The sequence below is a fragment of the Zea mays genome, chromosome 1 (genome assembly GCF_902167145.1).
Source record: "Zea mays cultivar B73 chromosome 1, Zm-B73-REFERENCE-NAM-5.0, whole genome shotgun sequence".
Lineage (NCBI taxonomy): Eukaryota > Viridiplantae > Streptophyta > Magnoliopsida > Poales > Poaceae > Zea > Zea mays.
The window spans coordinates 242927602-242950122 of NC_050096.1; the positions used below are offsets into that span (position 1 = coordinate 242927602).

General features: G+C 54.0%; 2 protein-coding genes across 13 annotated transcripts in view; one reads left to right on the forward strand and one right to left on the reverse strand.

The window, feature by feature from the left end:
* LOC100383528 (phosphoglycerate kinase) overlaps positions 1 to 20069 on the forward strand; it is a 29629-nt gene extending 9560 nt beyond the window's left edge. For 10 of the 12 annotated variants that reach the window (XM_008646926.4, XM_035959521.1, XM_008646953.3 and 7 more), the window contains 6 exons: positions 1996 to 2071; positions 4038 to 4114; positions 4189 to 4238; positions 18626 to 18710; positions 19459 to 19557; positions 19704 to 20069. In XM_008646926.4, the coding sequence (XP_008645148.1) occupies positions 1996 to 2071; positions 4038 to 4114; positions 4189 to 4238; positions 18626 to 18710; positions 19459 to 19557; positions 19704 to 19901 (585 nt within the window). In that variant the 3' untranslated portion in view covers positions 19902 to 20069. The remainder of the gene's footprint in view (positions 1 to 1995; positions 2072 to 4037; positions 4115 to 4188; positions 4239 to 18625; positions 18711 to 19458; positions 19558 to 19703) is intronic. The other 2 variants (NM_001176176.1, XM_008646947.4) reach the window with 2 other exon arrangements.
* LOC103643528 (L-type lectin-domain containing receptor kinase SIT2) lies at positions 19967 to 22309 on the reverse strand. The gene has a single exon (XM_008666702.2). It carries the CDS (start codon positions 22168 to 22170, stop codon positions 20110 to 20112), a length of 2061 nt encoding a protein of 686 aa, XP_008664924.1. The 5' UTR covers positions 22171 to 22309; the 3' UTR covers positions 19967 to 20109.
* Positions 22310 to 22521: the final 212 nt, after the last annotated feature.

The following is a 22521-nucleotide window of genomic DNA, read 5'->3' on the forward strand; positions in this document are numbered from 1 at the left end:
TGTCTAAGTTATCTAGTGCTGCTGCCATTTCTTGCAATAAGCCAGATAATATTCCTGTTTGCCATGCTTGTCAGCTAGGTTGACACACTCGGCTTCCCTTCACGTTGTCAAATTCTCGAGCTACTCAATGTTCTGATCTTATACATTGTGATTTGTGGACTTCTTCAGTAGCTAGTTTTTGGGATATAAGTATTATCTTCTCATTCTTGATGATTTCTCCCACTACTCTTAGACTTCTCTGCAGGGTCTGACACTTTCACTACTATTACCCAATTTTTTATTATGTCAATACTCAGTTCAGGTGCATGGTCAAGGGTGTCCAGTGTGACAATGGACAGGAGTCTGTTTGATAGCTCCTCATCGTGGGCTTTCTTTCTCACCCACGATGTGCTTCTTTGTATGACCTGCTCATACAACTCAACGCAAAACAATAAAGCTGAACGCATGCTGCGCACCATCAATAATATGGTTCACACTTTACTGTTTCATGCCTCTATGCCACCGCGCTATTGGCTCGAGAGCCTTCACACCACCACATATTTAATTAACTGCCTACCTACGAAAACCATATCCTCTCCCTGCCCGCACATCGCTCTATACAACACCCCTCCCACTTATGAGCATCTTAGGGTTTTTGGGTTCACTTGTTATCCTAACCTCTCCGCCACGGTTCCCCACAATCTTGTTCCTCGTTCAACTCTGTGTATTTTTCTAGGGCATTCTCCGGACCATAAAGGATATAGTTGTCTCCATCTGTCTACAAACCTTTACCTGATCTCTAGGCATGTTGTGTTTTATGATGTGTGCTTCCCTTTCACCACCTCTCACCCTCTATCTAATGAGTTTGAGTTTTTGATGAGATGGATCTGGTGCTTCCACCCTGTTGGGTACTGACACGTGGTCAGGTGGGCCCAAGCACTCATAGACAGATGGAGAGCACGAGAGCGAAAAGACGGTTGGTGGGAAATGTAGCTTCTCGTTATGCGTGTCCTATTCCACTACAGGATGTGAGTATTTATAGGCCCGTCCGGGGGTAGGTGGTCCAAAGTACGGTCCTACCCCCGACCACCAACTATATCCGGGAATATCCAATCTAACGGAGTAAATACAACACTGCGCGTACAGTAAACAGTGCGCACCAAATTACACACCCGCAAACTACGCTGACAAGTGGGCCTCGGGAGGCGCCACTTGGCGGACCGACGATGTGTTGACCGCCACGTGGTCTTCGCTGTCAGCCTTGCAGTCTTCGCACCGGGTGCCCTTTGTCTGACTCGGGCCGGCGATGGTGAGGTCTCTGTGTCTGGGTTGTGGCGGGGGCCTTGGTCGCTCAGGCGTCTTGAGGCCTTCGCCCAACGCCGTCCTTCCGTATGATTGTCCACCGAATCGAAGGCCCTTCGTCAAAGCCCCTCCGCCTGAGGATCTGTGAAAGTTGTTAGAAAGTGGAGTCTTCGCTCTTTGATTGAGGGCATGTTCGGGCTTCGCCCAACAGTAGCCCCCCTCCCCGAGGGAGTGGTTCATCCTGATGGGCCATTCCCGAAGTCTTAAGTTAGAGGCGGACGAACGTTGCCCTCGACCATCCGGTGAACCGCCTTGAGGGCGTTGCTTGATGTGACAGATGGAAAACCGAGGCAGCACTGTTTGCTTAGCGCCCCTCTAGTCTCAGTTATATAGATATATTGCAGATAGAGTAATACCCCAGTGGTGAAGGCGGCAGGGTCCCTTTCACCAGGTCACGGGTTCAAAACCTAGTCTTGCAAAATAATCCATCGTTGTTCCTCATTCACTCTCGGGTTACGACTCGGCTGTGTGCTACCCTCAGACCTGGGTGGGCTTTTGCAGAGTGGGCAGCTTGAATCGGCACAGGGTTCGGGGGTTTCTCGGTCGGGACGTTACCGCTGCCTTTTATTAATATAATACCACGAGGGTGGTCTTACCCTCTCCGCCTAAGTTATATAGATATATTTGGTTCTTCATATCGTTTTACTTTTACAGTGTTACCCCTACCGGATTCCATGGAGTACTGTCTTCTGTGAACCTACACTACCCTTAGTGGTTGATATCGGAAGTGGTATGCCTCTTTAAATATTTGAAAAATAGGATTTGTTTCATATATGTTTATTTCCTCCATTCCAAAATGTAGGTTGTTTCGGTTTTGTCCTAAGTCACTTCTCTAACTTTAGCTAAGTTCATAGGAAAATGCACCAATATTTAGAACATCAAATTTGGCTCATTAAATGCACACTGGAATATGTATTGATAGTGCATTTATCTGGTGTAGATTTTTAATATAGTTTCCTATAAACTCGGTCGAGTTAGAGAAGATTGACTTAGCACAACTTTTTTTTTTCGAAAAATGCAGGAGAGCTACGCATCATTATATTAAGAAGAAGGGAAAATTAAGGTCCAAGAGGACCAGTACAAAAAACCACCCTATGGTGGCCAGCAACAAGCATAAATAAAACTATCCATAGGACTAAGATACAAAAAGACGACCAAGGAAAAAATTAAGTCGGGCCTGCTGCGCCTAGAGCAGCAGCAAGCCCAAGGCTTCCGAGGTGTTTGGCACCAGCCAGCACCCATAAGGATAGCTCGTCGACGAAGCTTCTATGCACCTTGCCAATGGTTGGTAAATCTCCATCGAAAATAACTCTGTTTCTATGCAACCAAAGGCACCATGCTCCCAAAATAATGGCACTGTTGACTCCTTTTCTCTTGCTTCTGTGCACCTGAATGGTCACTAGTCCCCACCAATCAGCAAAATTAGTATCCTCTGGTCCTGGAGTTAAGTGGCCCATACCAAAGGGGGAGAGGATGCTATACCAAAACTGCCTGGCGAAGACACAACCAGTCAACAGATGTTGAACTGTTTCTTGCTCTTGTTCACAGAAAGGGCATGCTTCCGAATGGGGAAGACCTCTTTTTTGCAACCTGTCAGCTGTCCAACACTTATTCTGCATGGCTAACCATAAAAAGGTCTTACACTTAGGAGGAGCCCAAGATTTCCAAAGTCTTTTCCAAGGTTCGAAGGTGATGGAGCCCAAAAACAGAACCTTGTAGCAGGACCTAGAAGAGAAAAGGCCCGACGACTCGAATCTCCACACATGGTGATCCTCCTGAAGAGTGAGCACGATCTCACCCAGGGTGTCCCATAGCGTAAGATATTGCTGTATCCCTACAAGGGAGAGGGTTGGCTTGATGTCCCTGACCCACGACATGCCCTCTAAGGCTTGATGCACTGTCCTGGTAGAGGCAACCTTTTTATCCACCTTTGAGATCACTTCAGGTGCCAGCTCAGCGATAGAGCACCCATTTATCCATCTGTCCCTCCAAAAAAGGGTGTTTTTGCCATTACCCACATTAGTGTACATCGAACTGGCCACTAGTTTCCTTACTTGTGACTGAACAGGGAGATCCAATCCACTCCAAGGCCTATTCGGGTCAGTCTTGATGAGCCAAAGCCATTTAGCTTGCAGCGCCTAACTCTTATATATCAGATTTGGGATACCAAGTCCACCAAGGTCCAGCGGTCTGGTGACTACAACTAAAACGACCTACATTTGGAACGGAGCGCAGGGAGTTCAAAAGAAGGGGAATGGTATATAAATCCATTGGGAATTGTGGTGTACATGCTTTTTTCTTTTAGTAAAAACGTATTAGCTCACTGACATCAGTGAAAGATTGAACATCACAAAAAGGAAATCGAATTTCAGCTGACAAAGGCCACACATACACCCCACCGGACCCGCACTCAAACACCGAGAAAGCAGTGACATGTTTAGTATTCGATCTCAATATTTACAGACCACACACCTATATTGTTGTTTCCATTAAATATTTCATAAATTTATACTCGTATTCTTGATCTTAGATAATCCATGGTAAATGACCAGAAAGTGTAGTTTGTGTATTGTGATAGTATTGGTATCTGTATGTTTGATCAGAGTGCAAACCAAACTCTCGAACGTTAATTATAGGCTATCTCTGCTTTATTGTTTTTTCCACTCTTGTCATGCAAACACTCTTTCTTAATACAGGAAATGGTTTGTTTCTTTTTCAAATGGCTAAAAGTTGTGAAAGTTCAAATTTCCTTGGGTTTGAGATGAATGAAAAGGTAGTAACTGTCTTTTAATCTCTATGGAATCCCATTCTTGGCTTCATCCTTTTCAGTAACTCACCTTTCTTTAGCTTGTCATTAGGTGCCTCCAAGGTATGGCTTCAGATGAGAAAAGGAACCTGTAAGACTTGCTTGTGTTTGTATTTCGTTTGCCTTTTCTTTCTATAAGCTAGTGATCTCAGTTCCTGCAACAGTTTTTTAATACAAAAATAAAAGAAGTGATGAAACAAAATAACAGAATAGCCTCTTGTACTTATGTTCACCTTGAATTGAAACATTCCTTTGCTAGTGTAGCTTATTAGTTTGGCACATTTTGAGGGGGAACTGTACACCTGTAGGAATGTAAGTTTTCTTATGAAAGCATCACATTTTGTTAGAGTAAAAAACCCTAATTCATTGATAGTGGGCTAAGTATAACATATACCCAACATTAGTGAGCTACAAGGGCTAGGCTCTAGGCCCATAACAGTTAGACAGAAACAAACAGTCTAACACCCCCGCAGTCGAAACTCTAGCCACGACAGATGTTGAGACTACACCGAAACTCCAAGAACAATGAAGAGGGAAGACTCTTAGTGAAGATATTGACAAACTGTGAGCTCGTCAGGATGTGGTGAACATGGACATCTCCGAGAGCAATGCGCTCATAGACGAAGTGAAGATCGATCTCAACATGCTTCGTGCGTTGTTGTTGGATGGGGTCTGCCGGCGAGTAGCCCCACCTGCCATTTGCGCCGACCCTGACAGCCCCTGCATCAGTCGCGGATGCTCCTCTTGGACGCTCATCTTGGACGCTGAATCTGCAACGTCTGCTGTTGGAACTTGCTCTCGGTCGCAAGGGGGGCCAACAAGGGTGAACAGTGACGTTAAAAGGGTTTACGCGCTAGATGGCAATAGCTCTGTTAATCTGGCCTCTCACGGGCACTGTGCGGGGGTATTTATAGGTATCTAAGCGCCCAACGCCTTGTGTTAAGGACGCATGTGCCCTCAGCCACCTAAGTTATCCCCAGAATATTCCCATAAAGCAGGGTTACAGACTGTAATTACAGGAATGCCTTTACAAATTAGGCCCGTAACACGCGGCGGCCACGCAGGGCCCGTTACAATGGGCCGGATCACACGTGGGCCTCTGAGCTGGACGAGGCCGCACGGTGGGATGACGCCGTCGCAGGCCTTCGTCTGGTGCCGAATAAAGCGAAGGGTGTCCCTGCCTGTTTTGTCTCCGTCGGACCGGCGACTGCAGCGAGGGCATCGAGCGAAGGGTGGCGTCTTTGCCTTCGCCCCAACATTTGCCCTCCGAGGGACCAGTTCGACAAAGTCACCTGGTGTCGAAGACGTCGCTAGATGGCGGAGACGCTGCCCTCGCTCGAAGTGGTTCCGCGGGGGTTTTTGACATGACCGTTGATTGACACCGTACTATTGGATTGCGGGTTTCCCGAAGCGCCGCGCCCTGTTGGATTGCGGGTTTCCCGAAGAGCCGCGCCCTGTCTATAAAAGGGGGCGGGGGTCGGCGCTTTTTGAACTTCACTTTCCGCGCTCCATGAAAACCCTAGCCGCCTTTTCCACCGTCTTGCTGCTCGTCTGCCCGCCGTGCTCTTGTTCGCCGGAGATCTGGCTCGAGTGAAGCAGACCGCCCGCCGCCGCCGACGGTACGTAGCGATGCCGACCTCCTCTTCTTCCGCTGCCGCTACGCCGCCGGCCGACGCCTCGTCTGAGGAGACGCTGAGTAGTTTGGAGGCGGAGGAGTTGCGCGCCGGCGATTCTGTGGATTTTGGCGTGTCGCGGATGTCGTCGGTCCGCGTGCAAGATATGCAGAGGCTGGGTTACTTTGGCGGCGGAGTTGCTCGTGTCCCGAGGACGGAGGAAGTCCCCGAGCCGGAAGGCGAGTTGGTTGTGTTCGAGGCGTTCTTCGCCGCCGGTCTCCGTCTGCCGGCGCACCGATTTGTTGGCGAAGTCCTGCGCAGGTTTAATGTTCAGATACATCAGCTGACTCCGAATGCCGTGGTGGCTTTGTCGAAGTATGTCTGGGCGACAACTTCGTACGGCGGACATCCATCAGTCGAAGTCTTTGCGAAGTACTATTGTCTGCACTGGCAGAAGAGGATGATTGGAGACGAAGTTGCCCAATTTGGGTCCTGTACGTTTACGCCGAAGACCGGCAAGACCACGATGCAGGTAGTCGAGTTGGTTCCTTGCGCCCGCAACAAGTGGGGCAACTGGAATGAATTTTGGTTTTACGTCGCGGAGGGTACCGTCGAAGACCATGAGGGGCTCCCCGTGTCCGAGATGTGTTCTCATTTTTACTCAGCATACCCGCCCTTTGAGGTGGCGGAGGATGATGCGGACGAAGGGGCCCTTCGGTGCGCCGCCGGCCTGAGCAGTGGGCGCGATTTGGTTGAAGAATTTGTGGCGTACGGGGTATGGCCCTTGGCGCATGGCTGGGCGTTGGGCGAAGTGTGCCCTCGTCAGATGCCTTCCCATGGTGGGAAGATGGTGCGAAGTCCTGCCTTCGCGCTGAATCTGCAAAACCGCGATCCGGCCGCCTTTGTGCGTGAGGCGGAGGATGGGGCGGTGCGGCTCGTTGGTCGTTACGTGCCGAGGACAGAGGGCCAGCGCAACTGGGATATCCGCGGGTCGAATGACCGTTTGAACAGGGTTTTTGAATTGAATCAATTGCCGTATGACGGCTATCCCGACCAAGACGATGTGGACCGCCGTGGGAAGAAGCCGGTGGTGGAGACTGGAGACGTCCCTGCGCCGGCGGCCGCCCCATCCTCTAAAAAGAGGAAATTAGGTACTGCTATGGGAGGACTTGGGGTTTCCGATAGTTTTGCTAGAGAGTTGATGAGGACATGCGCGGCCCCGGGGGGAAGGATGTCTTCGCCCGAGCTCCGGGAGTCTTCGGCGTGGATGCTGAGGGTTACCGGGGGTTGGTGGCCTAGGAATGTTCCTATCCCCCGCGCGGCCGGCGAAGACTTTTTTACATCTCGCATGGTTCGTGAATGGAGAGTTTTTCCTTACGGGCGGAATATTGCTGCTGTTGTGTCGGCAGTGATGGACAAGGATCGCCAGGGAGCTGCACAAAAGCGCCAGGCGGTTGTCAGGCTTCATGAAGCCAGGCCGAAGAGGCAGCGGGGGGCTGCGAAGGCTGCGGCCCCCGGCGGAGGCAAGCCTCCGCTGGCGGCGAAGTCGGGCGTCGCTGCATCTAGCAAGGCGCCGGAGGCAGCGGCAGGCGCCGGTGGTTCCAAATCGACGAAGGCTGTGCCGCCGTCCAGCAGGGTGCCGGAGGCCGTGAAGGCTGCCCGAGTGTTGCCGTCGGCTGGCAAGCGCGTCGCCGACTTCGCCACCGATATTAGTGTGGACGACTATCTTGGTGGTAAGCCGTTGGCTCGTTTTTTTTATTCGTTGATACGTCGCAGGGTCGGACAAAGGCCAACTTGCTATAGTTGCGCCTGCCGCGGCGACCACGACGGCTGCCGCAGTGCCGAAGGCGAAGGGCGGGGCTCTTAGCGCCGGAGGCGAGATGTCGGCACTCGCGGCTGTCAGGGATGAGGCGGGCGCTGTGTCCCGCCGGCTGAAGGAGGTGAAGGAGGCACTAATTCAGGTCCGTTGAGCTAGACTTCGGTGTTTTTTTTGTCGGCTTTGCTGGGGCCGCGGTCTTACGTGTGTTTTGCAGGCGGCTGACTTCGCCGACCGCACAGCGTCGGGGGCCCTCACGGCAGTTGTGTCTGCCGAAGTCGAGAGACTTCGGACGCAACATGCTGACGCCGTCCGTGAAAAATCGGCCGCCGACAGTAAGTGCCGCAATCTGGCGGACAAGGTGGCCGCACTGGAGAGGGAGAAGACTGACCTCCGACGCCAACTGGCGGGGGAGAGGAGGGAGACCAACGAGGCCCTCGCCCAGGCGTAGGCTGCGCAGGCGGAGGCCAATCTGGCGCGGGCGGAGGGCAATCTTGCCAGGGAGCGCGCCGAGCAGCTGTAGAAGTGGCTCACCGCCCTGGAGAGCCGTGTGGAGAGGGTCGAGGCCGCGTCGCGCGCGGAGGCAGAGCGGACGCGCAAACAGCTTATGGATTCATACCATGAGCTGGGCGCGCGGACCGGTGACTTCGAAGTGCCGGACCGAGAGCCCGGACTTCGCTGCCTGGAGTGGGTGCAGGAGGAGTTGCAGGCACTCCCCACTATCGTGGAGGGGTTTATGTCGTATGCCTCCCTGGTCACCTGCGAGGGGGCGATGAACGCGCTCTCCCGCGAAGGGTGCCGGCACTTCGAGGTCTTCGACCAAGCCGATGAAGATTTTGAGCGAGATATCTACAAGGTTGAGGACCCTATAGTGAAGGAATCCGCCGGAGCCATCTACGACCGGATGTGGGGTCCGCACGGTCGCGAGGTGGTCAGGGAGCGGGCCGAGACAGCGAGGGCTCAGGTAACGTTTGGCGTTTGTTTGGCGTTTGCTGGATGTGGGCTATGTGTGGGTTTGCTGAATTTGTGTGCTGTGTCTTAGGCGGCGCGTGGCGAGAGGGTGGATGACTTCGGGGCGTTGAATAGCGCGCTGCCTGACCCGGAGCCGATCCCGGCGGAGGCCGTGTCCGGGGCCGCCCTGGAGCCGCCCCCGGAGACTGCGGAAGGCGCTCCGGATGCCCCCGCATCTGCTGCGGCCGTCGGAGACCTGCCCCCAGAGACCGCCGAAGGCGCGCCAGATGCCCCCGCAGCCGCTGCGTCGAGTGCTGAGGATCTTGCGACGGTGGCGGCGGAGGCGACAGCGGAGGCAACGGCGGAGGCTCCCGCAACGGCTGGGTCTTCGCAGGTGGCGTAGTGGGTGTAGATAGTTAGGGAATTTTGGATATGTTGCTGAATTTTGGTTGCTGCGCAGGTTCAAGATTTTGGGCCTGCGCACGCAACCGCCACTACTAAATTTTTGGCGGCTTCGACCGTGGATGGTGGTAATAAATGTGATGGTTCTGCATCTGAGTTTTCTGATTTTGCTGACTCTGGGAGCTCGGTTGAGTGGACTGAGGAGTCGTCGGAGGAGGACTTGGACTACTTTGCGGCCTTGGATGTGGCTGCGGCGGAGGCTTCACCGCACGCTGCGGACACAGAAGATGTGCCTGGTCCTAGTACCGGGCGCCGGCGACGAAGGGCGGTTGCGAAGCGCAGAGTGAGTGAAGCGGAGGGAGGTCGGCTTCGCGTGAGTAGGGCTGGCCGGCAGGAACTATTGTCTTTGCCAGCCGCCGCGAGTACAGGTGAAGGGGAATTGCGAAGTATTTTTGCGGGTGAGGAGCTTAGGATAATGTTATTTAATTATAGGGAGATGGGAATTATTCCTAAGGTTGAGCCGATGTAGAGTGTGGTGCCCTCGCTTGTACATGTGTAAAGGCTTGTATGATGAGGTTGTGTGCCCCCGCACACTTGGCTATGCTTGCGAAGGCGTTATGTACTTGGTCTGGTGTGTTTTGTTATGCTGTGCTGGTGCGCATATAGTCGGTCTTGGCGCGGACAGTTTGGTGTTGTCGTTTTTGCTTTTGTTGTGCTAGTCCGGCTGCACCCTTAGGCGGCTTCTGCACGGATAGTCTTCGTGGTAGACTGAGGTTTTTCGCACTTGTTGTGCTAGTCCGGCTGCACCCTTAGGCGACTTCTGCGCGGATAGTCTTCGCGGTAGACTGAGGTTTTTCGCACTTGTTGTGCTAGTCCGGCTGCACCCTTAGGCGACTTCTGCGCGGATAGTCTTCGCGGTAGACTTCTGTTTTTTTCGCACTTGTTGTGCTAGTCCGGCTGCACCCTTAGGCGACTTCTGCGCGGATAGTCTTCGCGGTAGACTTCGGTTTTTTCGCACTTGTTGTGCTAGTCCGGCTGCACCCTTAGGTGACTTCTGCGCGGATAGTCTTCGCGGTAGACTTCGGTTTTTTCGCACTTGTTGCGCTAGTCCGGCTGCACCCTTAGACGACTTCTGCGCGGATAGTCTTCGCGGTAGACTTCGGTTTTTTTCGCACTTGTTGTGCTAGTCCGGCTGCACCCTTAGGCGACTTCTGCGCGGATAGTCTTCGCGGTAGACTTCGGTTTTTTCGCACTTGTTGCGCTAGTCCGGCTGCACCCTTAGGCGACTTCTGCGCGGATTTGTCGCACGCGAGGGTGGCTAGCGCTGAGCCTCGCGGTGACCTCGTAGTGGTCGAATGTCGAAGACCGTCGTCGCGGTCTTTTTTCGACGCATGTTTTTGCGGGGGATTTTTCACACATATATTACATGGCTCCGCCTCGTTAAAAACCTCACCCCCCGGGAGGAAAAGAGTGCGGGCCAGTATAAGATTGTTTTTGCGAATTACAAGGGCGAATCAGCCCTGATGAGTCAAACAAAAAATTTGCGGAGGTTGTCGATGTTCCAGGAGTGCTCCAGGTCTTCGCCGTTTGGCGTTGTAAGCCTGTAAGCGCTGGGGGAAGATTTCGTCTTAACTATAAAGGGGCCCTCCCACTTGGGCTCCAGCTTGCCCCTGGACTCTGTCCGAGCTGTTCGGACGAGTACGAGGTCCCCTTCGCTGAATTCCCTCGGGATGACTGTGTGGTCGTGCCATGCTTTTGTCTGGGCTTGGTATTTGTTTAGGGCCTGTAGGGCGAAGACTCGGTCTCCGTCAATGAGATCCTTTGAAGTTGGCTCGTCCACGTCGGGGACGGCTGACGGAACTGTTCGCGGGGACCCATGTTTTATTTCTTGTGGGGTCATGGCCTCCGATCTGTATAGAAGGCGGAAAGGAGTAAACCCGGTCGCCCTGCACTCAGTCGTGTTTAGTGCCCAGACTGCCTCGGGTAACAAGTCGGTCCATCTGCCCTTTTTTTCATCGAGGAGCATCTTTTTGACGGCTGTGAAGATTTTCCCATTGGCGCGTTCCACAACTCCGTTGGACTGCGGATGATAGACTGAGGCGAAGGAAAGCTTGGTGCCAATGGAGAAGCAAAAATCCTTGAAGTCTTGGCTGTCAAACTGCTTGCCGTTGTCAACTGTTAGTTCGGACGGTACTCCGAAGCGGCAAACAATGTTTTGCCAAAAGAATTTCTGGGCAGTTTTTGATGTTATTGTGGAAACAGCCCTTGCCTCGATCCATTTGGTGAAGTACTCGACAGCGACGAAGGCGAATTTAAGGTTCCCCTGAGCGGTGGGTAGGGGCCCGACAATGTACAGGCCCCAGCGCTGGAGAGGCCATGTGTGGGCAATCAGCTTTGTATACTACGAGAGGCTGCTTGACCGAGGAGAAAACTTCTGGCAGGCTTCGCAGGACCTTGTGACCCGATTTGCGGCGCAGATCATTGCGGGCCAGTAAAAGCCTTGGCGGATCACCTTAGCAGCTAGGGCCCTTGGCCCTGCGTGCGAGCCGCACGTGCCGCTGTGGACTTCGCGTAGGATCTGGATGCCCTCGGTTTCGGTGACGCACTTAAGCATTGGCTAACTGACCCCTTTCTTGTAGAGTTGGCCTTCAATCAGTGCGAAGTCTCGGCTTCGATGTCTGAGGCGCTTGGCCTCACTGATGTCGGTTGGATGATAGTACCCCTGTAGAAACAGGGTTATTGGTGCCCGCCAGTCTTCGGTCATGATAAGGTTGACTATGCGGTGGCCCTCGCTGTCATTAGTTATTTGGAGCCCTTCGGGGCTCCGGACGGCTGGCGTGCCGATGACATGAAAGAATACGTCGGAAGGCAAGGACTCGTCCCTGGCGGCGGCCTTGGCCAATGCGTCGGCCTCTTCATTCTTGGCTTGATCCACATGCTGCAAGGTGAATCCCTTGAATTGTCTCTCGAGGCTTCGGATGGCCGCGAGGTATTGCATAAGCGCGGGGTCCTTTGCTGCATAGTCTTTCTCGACTTGGCCGGCAACTACCTTGGAGTCTGTTTTGATGATGCAGGTGGTGACTCCGAGGGCCCTTAGCTTGCGGAGGCCGAGGATGACTGCTTCGTATTCTGCTATATTATTTGTGCATCTGTCGGATTCCAGAGCGAAGCTGAGGTGTGCTGCATATCTGTGCTTGACCCCGGCTGGTGAGGTGATGACTGCAGCGGCGCCTGCCCCCGCATGGCACCATGCGCCGTCGCAATGGATCGTCCAAACCTTCTCTGCGGACGGGTCTGGCTGCGTTGTTGGCCCAGTCCAGTCGACGACGAAGTCTGCCAGGACTTGCGACTTGATGGCTGTCCTGGGCTCGAAGCTGATGTGGTAGCCGGTGAGTTCGGCCGCCCACTTGGCAATCCTCACCGATGCCTCCGGGTTTCTGAATAATTCGCCGAGTCCCCTGTCTGAAGTGACTCGGACCTTGAATGCTTCGAAGTAATGGCGCAATTTGCGCGAAGACATAACGACTGCGTAGGCAATCTTCTCCAGCTCTGTCATGTTGCACTTGGACGGTGTCAGCACTTCGGAGACATAGTAAACGGGGCACTGCCTGACCACGCCCTCAACTGTCTGCTCCTGCACTAGTGTCGCGCTGACCGCGTGCGGCGAAGCCGCGACGTAGAGCAACAGGGGGAGCGAGGAGTCGGGGCTTGTAAGGACGGCCAACTCTGTCAGGTACTGTTTTAATGAGGCGAAGGCCGCCGCCTGCTCTGGTCCCCAGGCGAAGTCTTTTGCACCACGAAGTGTTTTGAGGAAGGGGAGACTTCGCTCGGCGGACCTGGAGATGAATCTGTTGAGAGCGGCCAATCTGCCTGTCAGGCGCTGGACGTCTCTGGCGGACTGCGGAGGCGTCATGTTTATGATGACCTGAATCTTGGTTGGGTTGGCCTCGATGCCGCGGTGCGATACCAGGTAGCCCAATATTTTGCCTTGGCGAACGCCGAAGACGCACTTTTCCGGGTTTAGGCTGAGTCGTGCGTCTCGCATGTTCGCGAATGTCTCGGCGAGGTCAGTGAGATGGTCCGCCTTGCTCTTGCTGGCGACGACAATGTCGTCCACATATGTGAATATATTTCTGCCAACTTGCCCGTTGAGCACTGTCTTGGTAAGTCTGGAGAAGGTGGACCCGACGTTCTTGAGTCCCTCCGGCATTCTGATGAAGCAATATGTGCCGAAGGGTGTTATAAAGCTGGTGCTAGCCTTGTCTTCCTCCTTCATGTATATCTGGTGGTAACCGAAGAAGCAGTCGAGGAGTGACATGACTTCGCATCCGGCCGCGCTATCGACTATTTTGTCGATCCGCGGCAACGGGAAATTGTCCTTTGGGCATGCCTTATTGAGACTGGTGAAGTCGATGCACATTCGCCACTTCCCGCTCTTTTTCTGCACCATCACTACATTGGAGAGCCACGTGGGGTAAGCCACCGGCACGATGAATTTGGCTTCCAGGAGGCGGTGCACTTCTGCCTTGGCGGCCTTTGTCTTCTCGTCGGACATCTTGCGAAGCCGCTGTTTTTTCGGCCTTACCGAAGGGTCGATTCCCAAGCTGTGCTCAATTATGTAACGGCTGACCCCGACCAGATCGAGGGCTGACCAGGCGAAGACATCTTTGTTCTTGGAAAGGCAGCGGAGGAGCTTCTCCTCTTCATGCGAAGTGAGGTCTTCGCTGATAGTGACTGTCTGCTTGGGCGTGGCCTGATCGAGGGGGACAGTCTTTGTCCCGTCGTTGCTCTGCAGCTGTGCCTTGTCGTGCTGTTTGTCGGTTGGGCTGGCGGGCGCGGGGACCTCGCGCTGGGCCGTGAGGCAGTGCACGTTTCTCTGACCGGGCACGAAGTCCCGCTCTATGTTGCGCGCCGTCTGTTGGTTGCCGTAGACCGTAATAACGCCTAACGGACCTGGTATCTTCATACATAGGTACAGTCCGTGAATGGCGGCTTCGAACTTATTGATGGAGCCCCGGCCCATGATGGCGTTGTATGGATATACCATATCCACAATATCAAATGTCACTTGCTCACTTCGTGCATTGAGTGCTACACCGAAGGAGAGGGGCAACTCTATTTTGCCGACAGGAAAGGTGCCCTTGCCGCCATAGCCATACAACGGGTTGTCCGAAGGCTTGAGCAGGCTGTGGCTTATGCCCATGCGATCGAAGGCGTGGAGGAAGATGATGTCCGCCTGACTGCCATTGTCAACTAGGACTTTGTGCAGGTCCCAGTCTGCCACGCTGCAATTGATAACCATGGTGTCGCAGTGGGGGGCGCTGCGCAGGTCGACGTCCCGTGCGTCGAAGGTTAGCGGTATGTGGGACCACTTTGTCTGCACGACTGGGCCGGTGACGGCGACGTGGTTGATGCTGCGGTAGTGGTCCCGCTTCTGCCTCTTTGTGTCGAAGTCAGTGCTGGACCCCCCAGTTATCATGTGAATGACTCCGCGATAAGGCTGATCGGCGAAGTCTTCCTGCTTTGGAGCATGGGGGATGTTTTGATGTTGCTGGTGTGGTGGTGGGGGTGGGGGAGGTACGATTTGTACTTCCTGATGGTGTTGGTAAGCGTGGTGCGGTGGATGCGGGGCGGGGGCGTGGATATATGGTGGAGGGGGTTGCTGGTAAGTGTGTGCGACAACTCTGGGGTTGTCGGCTGGTTGCGCCCGTGCCATCGTGTCTCTGGTGGCCTTCGTTTCTGGGCAGTCTTTGGTTTGGTGGGCGCAGTCTTCGCCGTGGAAGAGGCAGTAGAATCGGCGCGGCGGCTGCGCACGCCCCCGACCCCTACCGCGAGTTCCATTTCCGCGGCCCTAGGGGGGATACTCCTGGCGACGAGGGGCGTCAGCAGTGGGGTGCTGGTTGGCGATGTTATGCACTTGCTGTTGATTGCGTCCGTCTCGTCCGGAGTCCGGCTGCGGAGTCCTCGTCCACGTGCGGCTGGACTGTGGAGCATCTTTTGGCTTCCTTTGAGACTCAACCTTGCGCTGGTGGAGCTCTTCGGATTTGGCGTATTTTTCAAACAGCTGATATAATTCCTGGAGGTTCCTGGGCGGATCTCTGATGCAGTGGCTGTAAAGGACGCCGGCGCGAAGGCCACTGATAGCGTAGTGGATAGCGATCTGGTCATCGACTGAGGGCAGTTGTGACTTGAGTGTTAAAAATTTGCGGTAATACTCCCGCAGAGTCTCCTTTTCCAGCTGCTTGCAGAGCGAGAGTTCGGCCAAGGCGTCGGTGTCTGGGCGGTACCCTTGGAAGTTGAGCAGGAACTTGTCCCGGAGGCTTCTCCAGGAATCAATGGACAGCGGAGGCAACCTGGTGAACCAGGTGAGAGCGGGGCCTTCTAGGGCGATGATGAAAGACTTCGCCATTGTGGCGTCGTCCCCTCCGGAAGATGCAACGACGACCTGATAACTCATTATGTACTGTGCCGGGTCGGTGCTGCCGTTGTACTTGGGATAGGTCCCTGCCCGGAAGTTAGCTGGCCAAGGCGTCACTTGCAGGTGTGGCGCCAGGGGACTTCGCTCATCGAGATAGTTTACCCCTTGGAATGGCGCGGCGTGCGGGAAGGTGTGGTCGCGCTGGGGGAAACGCGGGTCTTCCGGTTGTGCGCGGTCTTGCAGGGGTGGCCCATGCTGCAGGCCGAGGTGGCCTTCGCGCGTGTCTTCCAGTTGTGCGCGCTGCTGGAGGGGTGGCCCGCGATGCAGGCCAAGGTGGCCTTCGCGCTGCATCAGCGCGATCTCCCGCTCGAGGTCTTGGGCCTTCTGCTCTTCGTCGCGTATCATTTGCCGCACTTTGGCTAGTGCGGACACGCGCTGGCGCTTGGCCTCCAGTATCTCTTTCTGCCTCTGGAGATTACGGTTCTTGAGGCGCAGGGCGCGCAGCTGTAGCTGTTCTTCCGCTGAGACGTCGAGGACTTCACCATCCTCGGTGAGGTCCGCGCCCTCCAGTGGGGCGAAGCCTGGGGGTGGCTGCGATTGTCCTTCAGGGCCGCAGGTGCGGAGAGTGTCGTCTTCGCAGGTGCGGGGAACGTTGTCTTCAGTGGCCTCTTGGTGGGTGGATTGGGTGAGGGCGAGGGCCTTGCCCTTTCTTGCGGCAAGCAGTGCTGCCTTCGCAGCCTCGTCAGCCTTCGGGTTAGCTCTCTTGGGTGCCATCGCGGGTGGTTTTCTCGTAGCACGAACGGTGGGCGCCAAATGTTGGAACTTGCTCTCGGTCGCAAGGGGGGCCAACAAGGGTGAACAGTGACGTTAACAGAGTTTACGCGCTAGATGGCAATAGCTCTGTTAATCTAGCCTCTCACGGGCACTGTGCGGGGGTATTTATAGGTATCTGAGCGCACAGCGCCTTGTGTTAAGGACGCATGTGCCCTCAGCCACCTAAGTTATCCCCAGAATATTCCCATAAAGCAGGGTTACAGACTGTAATTACAGGAATGCCTTTACAAATTAGGCCTGTAACACGCGGCGGCCACGCAGGGCCCGTTACAATGGGCCGGATCACACGTGGGCCTCTGAGATGGACGAGGCCGCACGGTGGGATGACGCCGTCGCAGGCCTTCGTCTGGTGCCGAATAAAGCGAAGGGTGTCCCTGCCCGTTTTGTCTCCGTCGGACCGGCGACTGCAGCGAGGGCATCGAGCGAAGGGTGGCGTCTTTGCCTTCGCCCCAACATCTGCTATGACCCTCTATGACGTGTCCTTTGTCGCGGGGCGGAGGGGGGCTCCTTCATGCCCTCCTGCCTCCACTCCCCCCAGAGCTCCTCGTCTAGGTCTGAGCTCCGAAGGCGGTTACTGACCCCGCAAGGGCGGTGGCCCTCCCCATAGTGGTCCTCTTGGGCGCGGCAGTCCCACGTGGTCGTCTTTCTATAACCTATGGACTAGGACCATCTCCATGTAGCCGAGCCCGACCATGGGTACTTCCTCAATGCTTTCCCCACCACCGGCTCTGCTGACCACACTCCACTACGGTGCTCCTCCACTTCAGGTGCCCCCTCTTCAGCACCAATCGTCTCTTCCGCCTCTCCTTGCGCTCCTGGGGACCCCCCGCCTCGGTCACTTGGTCCCCGTGGGGCGGCAGTTGGAATCAGCAGTCCCTCACCGGCAAGTTTAGCATGACACCGCCACCCATCGCACCGGATTGGGTGGTGGATTACGGAGCCTCCTATGACACCACTATTGATGCTGACATGTTATCTCACTCTCACCCGCCTCACCCGTCTTTTTTCTCCTCTATCAGTGTGGGCAACGACTCCACTCTCCCGGTTACCTTAGTGGGTGACTCGATTCTTTCAGGACCGTTCCACCTCAAAAATGTTCTTGTTACTTCCAACATCATCCAGAATCTTCTTTATGTTCGTCGGTTCACCGTTGACAACTCTTGTTCTGTGGAGTTTGACTCCTTTGTTTATCTGTGAAGGGTCTGGCTACCAGTACCTTTCTCGCTCGATGTGACAGCTTGGGGCCGTTGTACACTCTTTGGCTACTCGTCTCCTCCGCATGCCTTGGCTACCACTACTTCGTCCACCACCTGGTATCGTCGTTTCGGACATTCTGGATCCGATGTCATGTTCAAATTGTCTAGCAACTCTGTGATCTTTTGTAATAGGGGCCATTTTATAGTCTATGTCATGCTTGTCATTTAGGTCGCCATGCTCGTCTTTCTTTCTTCAGTTCCTCCTCCCGGTCTGTTCAGCCTTTTGATTCTGTACACTGTAATATGTGGACATTGCCTGTTTTCAGTCTCTCGGGGTATAAATATTATTTGTTGATCTGGATGATTTCTCTCATTTTTTTGGACTTTCCCATTGCGTTTGAAGTCCGACACTGTCATTGCCTTGGGTATGGGTACCCTAGGGCGGCGGCACGCTTCGGCTAGGGCGCCTAGGCCAGTGACGTGGCAGAGGAGGTGCCGCGACCACTGACGTCCAATGTCGAGGGAGTGGAGAGGGGAGGAGAGGAGGGGAGCCGGTTGGAGAGGGGAAGGAGTGCTGACCATGGTGCTGGGACCTGCAGCGGGCTGCATGTCTAGGTGGTGGTGGTTAGGGTAGGAGAGGGGAAGAGGAAAGCTGACTGGATACCATGTTGGGTAGTTAGAAACCCTATTTTTTTTTGAAAATGGGCCGAGTATTACATATACCCAACACTAATCGGTTACAATGTGTTGTGCTCTAGGCCCATAACACTTAGACAGAAACAAACAGTCTAACACATTCTAATCTGGAGAAAAAGAAGGCTTGTTTTCTTTGATTGTGCATAACCCATTAGATCTTTCTTTGCAATGTGCAGATGCCACAAAATTTGTCATGAAACTTCAAACCTTGTTCAGAAATCTCATTCTAAAAAAATAAATTGTCAATAAAATGCACAAGTTTAAGCATTGTTTTAAGGACAAAATTCATTTGCTTGGAACAAAGCTCCAACATATATTATATTACTACAGCTAACATTTATGAGAGGCAATGCTTTGCATTGTTTACGCATTCTAACCAGATTACAGGACTTGCTTTATTAGTTCTCGTACTGTGTAAATGTAGTTTTTTTTCTGCTCAAGTTCTACCAAATGGTCGTGTGAAGCTGAGACTAATGTTATCATTTTCCTTTGTTTCACATCTTATGTTTCTTCTATATTTCATTGTCAATGATGCTGTTTATTTTCTGACAGATATTTTGTGTCAACAAATGCAACGTCCACATTTCGTTCCATAGTTTCAAGTTATCCTGGACGGTTGACTCTTGTCACAATACAGGTTTCCTTTACTCCTTTGGTTGATTTACTTTTTTCTTAGGAAACAGGAGGGGTTGTGACCCTACTGATTTATGTATTATAATAAATTTAAAAGAGTACACAGTGGTCACATACTGAAGAAAAAAAAGACATGGTTAAGTGATGGACTCTAGCAATTCAACTATTTGAGGGAAATAACTTAAATCTCCCCGTGTACAACTATGGCAAACTCGTGCAAAATTCTTGATCTACATCAATGTATTGTTGGTGTCACTTAAAATCCAACCATCATATTGTCCATATGATATAATACATGGGGATCTTACCCCTGGCAGGTTGAGTTCTTTTATATTGTCCTTATGTTCTAGGATGTGTATGATGATCTCCATATAGAATGGGATTAAAAAAATGCCACTCGTGAAACTTGAATGTTACCTGGGAAGTTGGTTTATATGTTTAGGCCATGTTCGTTGTCCCAATACATGGGGATTAAGGGGGAATCAATCCACTACTAGTCAAAATCCTCATCAATTCACTCCAATACACCTCAGTCCACATGGTTTTGATGTAAAACGAACAAGGCCTTAATGAGAACTTGAATGTGGGAAAAACTTCATTTTGCTACATTAACCCAATGCTCACAGCAGACGCACCACCCTAGCACTTCAACTTTTATATGCTACCGTATTTAGTTCTGCTGTTAGCTGGATTGCTCGCCTGCATATCCATGATATGGGCATTTATCTTGTTTGCTGATTATCTCATTCCAGTGCCCAAATCCTGACTTCAACAAAGAGCAAAATAGGTGGAGAATGGTGCGAAGAATGCTCATTGAAGCTATCGTCGACCTTCTTCATACCAATGGACAGGTATTCTGTGTTCATCACTGTAGAATCTAAGGCGCGTGTAGTGGCAATATAGGATTGACCCCCAAAAATTTGAGCTGAATAACGATGCATTGTTTCTTGGTGAAGAGAAACTGATAGTAGTGCGGATACTGTGACTGCTGCTGCAGGTTTATCTGCAGTCAGATGTGGAGTCCGTTCTGCTCGTGATGAAGGAGCAGTTCCTCTCCTACAGCAAGGGTCAGCTTGTCACGGACGGCGATGGTGGCAACTGCATCGATAACCCGTTCGGCGTGGTATCCGACTGGGAGCGCCATGTCCTCGCTCGCGGAGCTCCCATGTACAGGGCGATGTTAAAGAAAATGTGATTCCATTTCCTCCGTCTCTGAGGTCTGAACATTGCATTGTTTTGTCACCATGGCTGCTTCGGACATGGACAACGTTCATGGATTCACTCGGTTAGATAAAACTCTCTTCTTTTCGGAGAAAACTACATGACAAAAAAATTGTGTGGTTAAATCTTAAAATCGAATCAATCCAATGGGAGAAACGCATATCTTCCCAATTGTGGCTATGTCATCTGCCGCCGGAGAGGCCGATGTCAGACATGGTGGCAACGCTTATCGCCGCCCTGGACTGCCGAACTGACCACGAGTCGAAGAGCCGCCGGTGCCTCTCCATGCCAGCGAACATTCTGAAGGACGACGTGTACGTCGCTGGGAACTCCGGCAAGTGCGCGCTGCCGTCGAGGTACTGCGCGACCTGACGCATGGTCGGCCGTGCCGCGGGCGACGGGTGCAGGCATGCCAACCCTAGTCGCAGCACCAGGTCTGCCTCCGTAGCGTCGTACTCGGAGCCGAGCCTGGCGTCCACTGCACTGGTGATGGATCCATTCCGCCAGTGCGCCCGAACCCATTCCACGAGCATGAAACAGTCGCCGGTGTTGATGTCACCGTTCTCCTCGACGCGCCTCCGGCTGCACGCGACGTCCTCTATGGGTCTCCGGCCGCACGCGACCTCCAGGAGGAAGACACCAAACGCGAACACGTCGGAGCGAGTTGTCGCCTTGCCGGTGCGCACCACCTCCGGGGCAAGGTACCCCATGGTGCCGACCACGCGCGTGGTGTGCGGGTCGGATCCATGGTCGTACAACCTTGCAAGGCCAAAGTCACCCAGCCGCCCATTCATCTCACCGTCGAGGAGCACGTTGCTCGCTTTGATGTCCCGGTGGATGACCACCTGCTTCCAGTCCTCGTGCATGTAGAGGAGTCCGGCGGCGACACCTCTGATGACGTGAAGCCTCTGAGCCCAATCCAAGACGGGCCTGTCGGCGCGGCCGTGTATGTGCTTATCGAGGCTCCCATTTGGCATGCAATCGTAGACCAGCAAGAGCTCCCCTTTCCGCCGGCAGTAGCCGAGCAACCGCACAAGGTTCCGGTGCTGGAGTTGGCCGATGCTGACGACCTCAGCGACGAACTCCTTCATCCCTTGCCTTGATCCGTGAGACACCTTCTTCACGGCAATCTCGGCGCCGGACCCCGGGAGCACACCCTTGTACACCCTTCCGAAGCCTCCTGCCCCGAGCAGGCAGTCGTCCTTGAAGCCGCCGGTGGCCGCGTACAGGTCCTTGAATGCGAACCGGTGTGGTCCGAACTCCACCTCCCAATCTTCGCGCAGCTCGGCGTACCTGAGCCGCCGTCGGAGGAACAAGAACGCGACGCCGACCGCCGCGAGGACGGATACCGTGGTGGCTATCGGCAGCGCGATGGTCAGCGCCTTGGACCGGGGCTTGGGGCCAATGCGGGGCAGCTTTGGCAGCTTGCCGTAGTCCAGCGCCGGTGCGTCACCGCTGAGGCTGAAGCTCCAGCCGAGCACGTAGTGCTTGACCAGCACGATGCTGGACGCCGAAGAGAAGCCGACGTACGCCGTGTCCGTGATGACCGTCGACAGGTCGATCTTCGTGGAGAGGAGCGGCCTCTGGGGCCTCGGCGCCGGCGCCGGCGCCATGGTCACCGTCATCTCCGTGGTCGCGCCGTCGTAGTCCACCCACACCTGCATGGGCTCCCGGCTTATGAGGCTCAGGTCTCGGAACGCGCCTGTGGCGTCGTCGTAGTACCCCGCCGGCGCGGCCGCGGAGGAGTTGAGGCTGTTGACGTCGACGCCGACATGGTTGTTATTGATGTCCGCGAACTCCGGGTTGCGCACGGTGTCGAGCTCCACGGCGAAGACGCGGTCTCGCGCGTCGCCGTTGTTGGTGCCGTTGAACATGCCCAGGTACTGGTTCGGCATCGCCGAGGACATGTCCTTGGACGGCGCAACCAGGAACGCGAACCCGCTCGTGCTCAGGTCCTGAAACTCCGAGACGATCGCGAACACGAACGTGGTCGAGAAGGAGGACATCGCGCTCGCCGGCCGTCGAAATGTCACGGGCTCCGGGTGGAAGGCGTGGCCCTTGGGCATGCTCGTGTCGTTGGTGAGCTGCAGCAGCCCGGCCGGCGTGACGGTCGCCATGCCGTCGAGCTGCAGGCCGGCGCCACCGAAGCCGTGGTACGCGAATTCCACGGCGCCACAGGCCTCGACGCCCATTCCAACGATCATGACTACTAGTATCATCGGCTGCCAAGTCTTGGCCGCCATGGCCGAGCCGCGCTGAACGCTTGATACCTCAGTCTGGCCACACGTGGTCGTGGTAGCCGCTACCCAGCCCTTCCAGAGTCGTGAATCGTTGTCACAGGCAGTAGAGGCCAAAGTGTAGTTGTCACATACTCACACATGAGAAGGGTCAACACGGGAGCTACTTGTCATGATTCATCATCCTAAATTCCTTATATAAACGTGAGCCACGCCGGCTAACATGACCGCATCGTGAATTCGTGATGCTTGCTAGACCATCCGATCGCTGGCGGCAAACCCAACGACCAATTCCTGACAGGCATCCGGCACTTTCTTTTTCTTCTTGTAGTTCTCGTTTATGCAACTGAATAGTTT

What these genes read in the sequence shown, in the direction of transcription:
- LOC103643528 (XM_008666702.2), bottom strand. Translation starts at nt 22,170, where the DNA reads ATGGCGGCCAAGACTTGGCAGCCGATGATACTAGTAGTCATGATCGTT.